Source organism: Panicum virgatum, chromosome 9K (genome assembly GCF_016808335.1).
Source record: "Panicum virgatum strain AP13 chromosome 9K, P.virgatum_v5, whole genome shotgun sequence".
NCBI lineage: Eukaryota > Viridiplantae > Streptophyta > Magnoliopsida > Poales > Poaceae > Panicum > Panicum virgatum.
Window position 1 is genome coordinate 45,920,761 of NC_053144.1, and position 10,617 is coordinate 45,931,377.

At 45.7% G+C, this 10,617-nt stretch overlaps 1 protein-coding gene across 1 annotated transcript; it reads left to right on the forward strand.

Moving 5' to 3' along the window:
- The first annotated feature begins 444 nt into the window (after window positions 1-444).
- LOC120651686 (autophagy-related protein 3-like) lies at window positions 445-5,363 on the forward strand. The gene is made up of 10 exons (XM_039929263.1): window positions 445-785; window positions 914-984; window positions 1,279-1,395; window positions 1,484-1,653; window positions 1,739-1,824; window positions 2,289-2,340; window positions 2,429-2,494; window positions 4,495-4,625; window positions 4,734-4,844; window positions 5,032-5,363. Exons 1-9 carry the CDS (start codon window positions 625-627, stop codon window positions 4,825-4,827), a joined length of 948 nt encoding a protein of 315 aa, XP_039785197.1. The 5' UTR covers window positions 445-624; the 3' UTR covers window positions 4,828-4,844; window positions 5,032-5,363.
- The last annotated feature ends 5,254 nt before the right edge of the window (window positions 5,364-10,617 follow it).

Below are 10,617 nucleotides of genomic sequence, written 5' to 3' on the forward strand. Positions count from 1 at the left end.
TGGAACTAGTGGTACCGGGTGGATCAACTGGTTCCAGGGCAGGAACGTAACCTGGCTGGATTGGTTCCAGGAACAACCGAACAAGACCTAAAGGGCTTTCTCGTAACATTTTCGAGCTAAATTACTGAAAACTCTCGGGAGTTTCTTTTCTTTTTTTTATAATACTCTCAGGAATTCCCTTAATTTGCCGTGAACAGTGCCAATCCCAGTCATGTGAATTTCTTGCTTCTTGGGCCTAAAGCCCGATTAGTCTTTAGGGTAGCTGGGAAAGCGATATCCAGCTCGTAACCTGGCTTTTTGGTGCCGGTAGCCTTCGAGCCGGCCCAACAAGAAGCGGTTTTGTTTCCGACGCGCGTTCGACCGGTCCAAAAAAAAGGGGTAGCGGACCGGGCCCGTTTCCAGCCCACTCACGGCCCATCCAGACGTGTCGCCGCAATCGAAACCGCTCCCACACGAACTGCCGTCAAGCATCTCCGGTGGGTGCCGTCCCGTGAGCGGCGCAAGCAAACTCTTTCGTCTCGCTTTCCCCATTCGTCTCGCTTTCCCCTTTCGTCTCCGTCCAGAGGAAGAAGGTCCGGGCGCCTCGCCTCGAGGGGAGGGACGAGGGAAAAGGGGGGAGCGACGATGCAGGTGAAGCAGAAGGTCTACGAGCTCTACAAGGGCACGGTGGAGCGGGTCACGGGGCCGCGCACCGTCTCAGCCTTCCTCGAGAAGGGCGTCCTCTCCGTCCCCGAGTTCATCCTCGCCGGCGACAACCTCGTCGCCAAGTGCCCCACCTGGTCCTGGTGCGCGTCCTCCGCTCCCCCCCCCCCCCCCCCCCCGTTGTGCTACCTCCCTCTTCAACTGGTTCGGATGGTGTCTGATTGGCCGGTTGATCTGGTGGGTGCTTGGGTTGTGTGCGTGCCGTTCGCAGGGAAGCGGGCGACCCAAGTAAGCGGAAGCCGTATCTCCCCGCCGATAAGCAGTTCCTCGTCACCCGCAACGGTATGCTGCTAGTGCTGAATTGAGTCATGACTCGGCTCCCATCTATTTCCCCATCTACGCAAATTGAACTTTGGTGAATTGCAGAATGCACATTATTGGTGGGTAGAGTCGGTAGATTTCTTTACCCAATCCTGATGCAGTTGATGGGATCAAACATGCTAGTTTAGGGAAAATCCTGGAGCGCTTGAAAAATAAACCCGGGAAAACTGAGAAAAAATAGGGGCATACTGTTTAAAGCTTGTCACTCGTTGGGAATTCACGCCTTCATAATTCAGAATTTTCTGTTGCTCCCAGTGCCTTGTTTAAGACGTGCCATCTCGGTCGAGGAAGAGTATGATGCAGCAGGAGCCGAGGTGGTTCTCGATGATGATGATGACGGCGAAGGCTGGCTCGCAACACATGGCCTGCAAGGTAAATATCCTCATCAATGCTGCTCAGCTGCGCCTTGTTTGGATTATATATGATCTAACCTTTCTTTTTGTCCATTGATAATGCCTAGCATCGAAGCCAGATGAGGAGGAAGACATACCCTCAATGGATACATTGGACATAGGGAAATCTGATGGAATCAAGTCTATTCCCACCTACTTTAGCGGTGGTAAGAAGGAAGAAGAGGAGGAGGAAGATATACCTGACATGGACACTTATGAAGACACAGGGGATAATTTGGTAGGAAGATCACAATTCTCTAACAGGGCCATGAAAAGCTGATGAAGTTTCTGATTCCAGCTTTGTCTTTCTGTTCTTACTGCAGGTTGCTGCTGAGCCGTCATACTTTGTTGCTGAAGAGCCCGAAGATGACAATATCCTTCGTACCAGAACATATGATGTTAGCATAACGTAAGTTCTTTTTATCTTGTCCACAGTGTTGGGATAATTCTTCTTTTCAGTAGGTTAGTCCAACAATACTATGATTGCTGTATTGTGTATAGTGAGATGAATATGAAGTCTGTCGTCGATTACATGTGTGTAGACATGCGTGTAGCAGTTATCTCAAATGCATAATGTTCTGGTTTGTACCAGTGAAGTTCTATATTTTGAATACTTGGGTCTTTTGACAATTCAATTTATACAAACTGCATGTTTGGTGCCTGATGAGTTATAATTAGTAACTTGGCATAATGCACATCTGATTTGCAAAACATTTGCAACCAACAAGTAAGAGCTGCTGCCTTTAACTTTGTAACTGTTGATTATTGAAGATTAGATTAACCAATTAGTTCTATTTGATGGCGAAAAGTACTATTGACTTCATATGTACCACGTTTGAATTGGAAAACATGTTACCAATTATCCTATTGCAGGTATGACAAATACTACCAAACTCCACGTGTCTGGCTGACTGGATACGATGAGGTAAGTTTCGTACATTTCTTGCTTGTAGTTACTGTGGTCTTACTTACAGCAGCTGGACTTAATTAGTTTAATTTGTTTGCCATCACAGTCGAGAATGCCACTAAAGCCTGAACTTGTATTTGAAGATATCAGCCAAGACCATGCACGGAAAACGGTAATTTTCCCTCCATTCATACTTTTGGTACTTCGAACCTATCAAATGGAATGCGTAGACAAGATAATATATAATTTTTACCATGTCAATAATCACTATTGTTAATGCTGGTAATGTGTTGATAATTGAGCTATATGGTCAGAATAAAAGAACAATTCAATGTTACAGGCCTGTTGGTCACAGGGTACATAACTTTCAGCTTTTCATTGAGTGGCATGTTGTACTAAGATGGTTCACACGGCTTTGCTGCATGCACCTGGAGAACACGGGAAAGGGTAAAAAAAAATAGCGCATGCTTCATGCTTTGACATCAACAATGACTTGTTTGATACAGTTATTAGATTGTTCCACACTGGTATTTACATATTGATATCATTATCATAAATTGAATTTGAAGAGGCGAGAGTTTTGTAGAGCTGTAGGCTGTTGCAATAAACATAATTACATGCACTCATTAACAGCAGTTTGACTTTGTGAGCCCATGGAAATTGGAACAAATTTATTGCAGGCTATGTCAATGTGTTCAAATTCAAGCTGTGTGTTACTGTTGTCAACAGAAAGAATAATGGATTACGCCTGCACAAATCATAAGGATATCCTGAATTGGAATACAGAATGATAAACAACACTAACCCTAGAAGTAAAGCATTAAAATAAATATAATTTACACTAAATGTAAGATAGATATCTTTGTTATTGAAAGACAAATGTATGTTGCCATGCTGATGACATATCTTCACTTTTATTCTGAAGGGAAGAGTTCTCCATGGGGAATTGTAAGAGATCAAATCGAATTAAACTACAAAGTTGAGGTCACAGGAAATTGAGGCTTCTGGTTCTGAAAATCATCTGGAAGCATAGTGTTAATAAATCTTGAACAAACTAATCCTTTCTACACAAATCATTATTTCCATATATAAAAGTCTGTGCACAACGAAAATGGACAAAACTGGCAAATTCAACAAAAGGACGTTGCTCCTATCATTAATCACTCTGTTCTGCTAGCAACCAGCAGCAGTGTTTTTCTCTCACACCAAATCAGCACCAGCCACCAGCCACGAGTCAGCTAGCAGTACTTGTCTCTCGCAACAAATCAGCCACCAGCCACAGCCAGCCGAAGAGAGCGAATGATAAGACCACAAAAGTTTTCAAGAGGTGGCTAATGAGAGTAGTTTCCAGTGCTTAGCTGGTGCTTCAGCACACCATGTACTGCTCATCAGGTCGCATACCCTGGACACTTAAGCCATTCCAGGGTAATTTTTGTCACGGAGGTTTCTGGTGTGTGTGGCGTCTGTAATTGGGTGTGTTCGGGAGTAGGCTGTAAGCACGTCAGCCTCTCCTTGTCCTTTTCTTTACCCTCTCATCTTAATACAATGGCACACAACTCTCCTGCGCTGTTTGAGAAAAAAAAAAGATAAGACCACAGAAAGGTTACGTAAAGATAATTCAAAACATTTAGGACACGTATGGGGACAGTGTGGTGTACAAGTGCAGGAGAGATGGCTAGTAGGACATTTTTGACCCAATAAATAATTTAGTTAGCCAGGGTAAACATGTGGCTGATAGAATTAATGATGCTAGTGGGGAACAAACACAAAAGGAGGACTAGTAATTTTGTAGCAGATAATCTAATTTCCTGAGAACACACCACTGCTGTGTGAAATTTGAACATATTGGTTGATGATTCCATGATAAGTAGGGCACTAAAATTAGCAAAGGAGGATTGAGACTCACAATCTTATTGTAAACATAGATATCAGCATATGAAAAATGAGCACACCTGTGATTATTTAGAGTCAGAAGCAGTACAAAGTTGAACTCGTAGGATTGCTTCATGGATTTTAAGACAGCCATCCACAACATATCATTCGAGATGATTATTTAGAATCACAAGCAGGTCCCATTTTTCTTTTGCACCAGTGAAACAATGAAGTTGTCTTCTATTGGATTGCAGTACAGGCTGCCTAGATGCTATGATATAACACAATATTTTGGCACAGGTGACTATTGAAGACCATCCTCACTTATTAGCAGGAAAGCATGCTTCAGTTCACCCATGCAAACATGCAGCTGTGATGAAAAAGATAGTTGATGTTCTTATGTCTCGAGGAGTTGAACCTGAAGTTGACAAGTAATACCCTTTATGTTGATAAGTGATAACCATTTTTTAAGGCACAGTTGATGAAAGCTTCAACCCCCTCTTTACCAGTTTCTAACTTCTGTCACCTCTTCTGAACAGGTACCTTTTCATATTTTTGAAATTCATAGCATCAGTCATACCAACTATTGAGTATGATTACACAATGGACTTTGACCTGGGCAGTACAAGCTGATGACTGATTAATTGAAGGTAAGCATAAGCTCTTATCGCCAGACAATGCACTCCCACATCATATGTATAACAGTAAATCTTGCCCAGACCTGCTTATAAATGAGCTCAAGTAATAGTTCCTGGCTCAAATTTGTATGTCTTGCACCCTTTTCTTTGTTTGTGCTCTAGCGTTGATAAGCAGTTGCTTGTGTGCTGGTTGTTACAGGACGATAAAGCATCCTGCAGAAAGGCACACGATGGCGGAATTGTCGGTTTGGGGTTGGAAGTATTCGTGCATCTGTTTTCATTCCCTTGGATTGGTTGCAATTGTGAACTTTGAACTCTGAAATCAGGCAGATCTACCTTGTACATTATAACAGTCTGCTTGTGTATCACTTGAATTCATTGGTCACCTTCCCTATAAAATCCATATAGCTTGCTCTTCTGTCTTTGCTGGGTATGTACACCTAGGGGTGCAATTCATCGGGTCAGGAAAAAATATATGTATTTGGTTGCATTGTATCACTTGGATCCAGTAAACAACTAAACATGTGGAAACCTAACCCTGAATCTATTGCGGTGCGGCATAGTAGGCGATCAGCAGTACATAGTACATAACTTATGAAGGGATTTAGATAATAATCGATTTGATTCGATTTCACCAATGGATGTCCCCTACTAACAGAGGCACAATATAATGTTTAGTATGCATATTTCCATCACTTCTGGTAATGCGCAGAAGCTGTAATGGTCATCTGAAACATGGAGCAGATAGCTATATTTCAAAAACTCAAATGTTCATAAATAGCACCAATAACGAGGAGTTTCCGGTTAAAGCATTGGAGGACTAACAAAAAGAGTCTGTGTTACATTTATTATATGATAAGTAAGGTTATTTTCTTTGGTCATTGTGTCAAGGTGAAATATAGCTATCAAAAGTGAATGGAAGGAGTATTATGGAATAACTGTACACCTGCAGTGTCTGAACTTGCACACAACGCAGAAATAATTCAACACTTGTTTCTGCAGTTCCATTACTTGCAGTTTTTTTACATCATACTATCTATATGCTCAATTTGCCATCTGTATGTACATATTTAGTCCACATCCATCGCATGAGAAATTGAACATCTAGGAAAAACTCAGTGATGTTTATTTGTTCAGTTGTTCTGATCAAGCACTTGCGAATGCTTCCGTCTTTGCTCCCAGAAGACCAGGATCTGCAGTCATGATTGACCAGTCCTTTCAGAATGCATGTCAGCGTTGAATGATCAGAACTTACGATTACATGCTTATAGAGAGAATGTGCAATTGTACAGAGTACATACCATGCATATTGTTTCGTGCTATCTGCCAGTCTGCAATTGCTTTCCTGTGTGCTGTATTCGGCATTCTCTCTTGAAATATCTACAATGTTATTGTTTGTTGGTTATTGTTAAAAGTATCTGGAATTTACCATTTCCTCACGGGAAACAGCTGACCATTTCTTGGGAACGCATCTGCGCCTTTAACTACTATGGGCAACTACTAACTGGTGAGGCCTAGCACTATTTGGTTGGGCATTCCCAAAAAAAAAGAAGCACTATTTGGTTGGGCCAGGGCTTGATTTTTGGTGTGATACTGTGATGATAATTAGCAGATCGAACATTAAACCTGCGGTTTGGCATGGGGGGGGGGGGGGGGGGGGAGTACTACTATAGTGGCACGCAATTAGGAGTCGATCGCCGGGAGGCAAAAGGGGCACGGGGCAGTCACCCGACCAAAGACTTTTTCATCTCAATGCAACATCATACGTGCAATTTGATTGAGGAAAGGTGTTTCCAAATATTAAATATGCTGTCTTTTTTGTTTCCGTTCCAAATTATAAGACATTTTAAAAATTTTGAAGAGTCAAAACAATCTCAAGTTTGACCAAAATTATAGAAAAAAATATAAAGATTTATGATATCAAGTTGATATACTATAAAAAATATAACTAATACAAAATCTAATGGTACTTAGTTTATATAATAAATATTATTATTTTATTATATAAATTTGATTAAATATTAAAAAATTGACTCTCTAAAATTGTTGGAATATCTTATTATTTGAAACGGAGGGAGTATTTTCGTAATACTTTTGCGCCCGCTCCGCTTGGCTCCGGCGGCGCGGCTATGCATGTCGGCTGGTGGGCCTGCGTGCGCTGCGGGCTTGTGGCAAGCAGTGGCTGGCGGGCTGTCGCATCAGCCCGCATGTGGACGCGTGGCAGGCCGCCACAGCCCGTCCTGAACAACCATGGTGGAGCACCGAACAGAAATTGTCAACCGCCCTCGCAGATACTGCCGCGGCTGCCCGTGATCGGCGGCCGGACGGTGGTGATCGTCCACCCGACACGAGATCACGCGCCGCGAGTCCGTGACGCCAACACCCCCGATCGCCCGCGCGCACCGAGCAAAACGGAAGGGCGGGCCCCTTGGCCCACCACGCCGGGCGTCGGCGTGCGTCCGCATGCCGCCGCGGTGATCTGCCTCTGCCTCTGCCCGAACGGGTACGACGCCCCCGCGCCCGCGTGGCTGCCCAGCCGCCGCCCGTTGCCGATCCTCCCGGGCGGCGGCGTGCGGCGCGCCTGCGCGATCACGACGACAAGTGTTAAAACGGTTAAAGATCCCTTGGTTCCGCTCCGTAGGCTCTGGGAGGCGTACAGGTCGGCGCCGCTGCGTCCAAACTCCAAAGGGGACGGTTAGTTGTTGGTTGCCCAGATTTGATCGGTACGGTTGACGGATCGAGCTAGTGGCTGCGGTAACCTTGGTCGTCCGTAGCCCTCCGTTCCCGTACGGCAGCGGCAAGCTGGCGCGTGCACGGTGTTCAGTACGGCGCACATTGGGCGCTATAGCTGCCTAGGCACAGACGCACAGTAGGTACATAGGCAGCGGCTCTGGCCGTGGCCGGCGGATCGGAGCATGCATGTGGATGCCAGTTGCCGTCAACCACCAGTGCATCAACAGGTTTGCTTGGGTTGGGTGCTCTGAACAGAAGGGTCGAGCAGTGCCGCGCAGCGCCGGAAAGGGATCCCCGATGGATCGACGAGACCACAGACCCACAACAACACACAAACAGCAGCGCGGCCGTGGCGCGACAAGGGCCAGGGAACTCATCCGCCGGCCAACCCACGATGCGATGGGATTCGAGATGCGGCGTCGGTGGCGCGCGCGGGCCCGGTTTTCTTTAGCGTCATCGCTCTCCGTCCGCGTCGCCAAAAGCGAAGAATATGCGTTCTGCTTTCGCCTCCTCGCTTTGCCCGGCGCTCCGGCCGGTGGGGGGAGCGCAGCGCAGCACAAGCGGAGCTGCCGAGAGCAGAGGTGCCGAGCCCGAAGGATCGCCGCAGGGCAGGGCGCGCGTACCACCCCGGATACGCGAATGGGCAGAGGGGAAAAGTCGCCGGGTCGCGGCCATTCCTTTCGACCGGCTCCGATCCCTTCTGTTCGCAACGCCCCGCGCCCTCCGATCCTTTCGATGTGGTTCACACGCCGCTACCGCGAAAACGACGCGGACGTAGCTGCCCAGCCAGTGGGAGGTTTGTGGATGCAACACGGCCGCCTGGGAAGATGATGGGGGGACAAGAGGACCGCCCGGCCGCGCGAGGTAGCTACTGCCGATCATCTGACGAACGACTTGCATTGACTGCATTGCATACGGTAGAAATTAAATCACGGACTCGAGACTTGAGTGAGTCATCCCTTCTTCTAGGCTTCTACAATCAATCGTACGTGCGCCGTTGTACAGTGCAACTCCTCTCCTTCAATCCCTGAGGGCGATCCTGGTGCAAGCTAGCTAGCTAGCGAGGCGTGCGCCATCTATCGTCGTCTCGGCAAAGAACGGGCGGGGCAGTGCCGTAGCTCTCGCGCGGTCTCCGCCACAGGCTCGCCGAGGCGCTGGCCGCGAAGCCGACGTCGTGAATCTCCACAGCCACGGGCGTCGCCGCCGCGCGCGCCTCCACTGACGACCTTGCGTAATCTCGCCGGCGTGACGCCGTAAAGGCGCCTGGTCTCTGGTCTCAATGCTGCCTGAATCGAGAAGCAATCCAACTCCGTCTTGTCTCCGCTGCCGCGCGACTCCGTGCGGCGGACACTTGTCGGCCGTGCGCGTCCAGGGAAGTGTACAGACTGCGCGCGTGCACGCGGTGCTCTGGCGCGCGACACGCGTCTGTGCGCAGCGCACGCACGCTCGGCTTGAGTTTCATGCGCTGCTTAGCATGATCCTAAGGTTCCCACATTTCAGTTTACACACGTCACAAATAATAACGGAAGTCTGCCGTATATTCAATTAAGCAATCAAATACTCACTCTAGCTAGATCACATACTAGTATTATTTTGACCCCTTTTTTTTTGAAACGAAACGTATGCCGTATTGCCGTTCTAGAGCTGTGCACTGATTAATAAAGTTGGTCAAATAACTTTGTTGCCAATGGTTTATACTCCCATCATTCTAAAGTATAGTTTGCACATCTAATAGATTTGTTCTAAGTAAACTGTTGTAGCTCTTTATTATCCAATCTGGATTTTTTTTAAACATAGTCAATGGCTCTCCTATCTTGTTAGTTTTAAAAGGAACTGCTCTAGCTTTGACCGAGGTTTTTAGAAAAAAAAAAGTTTTGTGGTAGATTGAATAAAACTAATTGGACATTGCAAAGGAATGCACTATCAAAAATATATTTCATGATAGATTGAATAAAACTAATTGGATATTATTGTAAATATTGATGTCTTTTCTAATATAAACTTGGTTAAAGTTAGAAAAGTTTTGCTCATAAGAAATGAGCTAAATAAAGTGAACTGTAATTGAGAAGTGAGGGAGCACTATATTGAAAAGAGATGCGTCATGTAATTGTGGGATGATAGCATTTGTTTAGCAAGGCCAAGAAAAGGAAGAAAAGATGGGAAAATGCCTTGTAGATTCTAAAATGGCATTTTGAGAATAATTGAGAAGGCTAAAACCATAGTACGTATTCTGAATTAAAGGGAATACGTACTAGCTAACATGAATTAAAAAATATAAGATTAGTATTCCTATAAGTCCATGCATAAAGCATGTTTATTCTGAGTGCAATTTAAACTTGTCTCTTCTCGCCATCCAGGAATGATGCTAATATATATACCTTTTATTTTTTTTCTAGAAAGAAAACGTAGCTCGGCTCTTGACCTAATTACAACCACAAATGTAGCACTGAACGGTATGGCTCACCCCGTACATTTTACATGCTCCTGTGTCCGTTCCTGCTATGTGTGGTGTTCAGTGACGCCGTACAGACAGTCACTGTCTTAGTGCATAGCATGGCGGTACGTAACTTGTTAAGCCACACATAGCCCGTCTGTAGCTATAGGTAAAGTGAGTGACAACACGTATCCTAAGAAGCATGTATGTGTGACTACTCACATGGATTTGTCTACATAGGCATCATGCAAGCACTATGTAAGAGTGTAAGAGCATCTCCAGCACATTACGTGTTGATCCCTTATACTGTATATTTCTCTCACCATCACCAATAATATCTTCTACTGGCGAAAGGGCCTGGCCTAGTGGTTACAAGAACCTCAGTATCACCTAAGGTCCTGGGTTCGACTCCCCATGGAGCGAATTTTCTAGGATTTAACAGCGTTTGTGCTTTCAGTTGTAGGCGACGTTCCCGTCGACAGCAGAGCACCTATGGTGACTTCGTCAATCTCGAGGATTTGCCGGCTCAGTCTCTCGGATGTGCTCATAGGGGTAGGGTTGCATGCGTGTATTCATAAGGATGAGTATGCGTGCGTGTTTGTGAGCGTCTGTGTCTGT

Excerpts from the sequence above, each read along its gene's own strand:
- LOC120651686 (XM_039929263.1), top strand. The coding sequence starts at position 625 with ATGCAGGTGAAGCAGAAGGTCTACGAGCTCTACAAGGGCACGGTGGAG. Across the intron at positions 786-913 it reads AAGTGCCCCACCTGGTCCTG|GGAAGCGGGCGACCCAAGTA; the intron begins GTGCGCGTCCTC and ends TGCCGTTCGCAG. Across the intron at positions 4,626-4,733 it reads GTTGAACCTGAAGTTGACAA|GTACCTTTTCATATTTTTGA; the intron begins GTAATACCCTTT and ends TCTTCTGAACAG.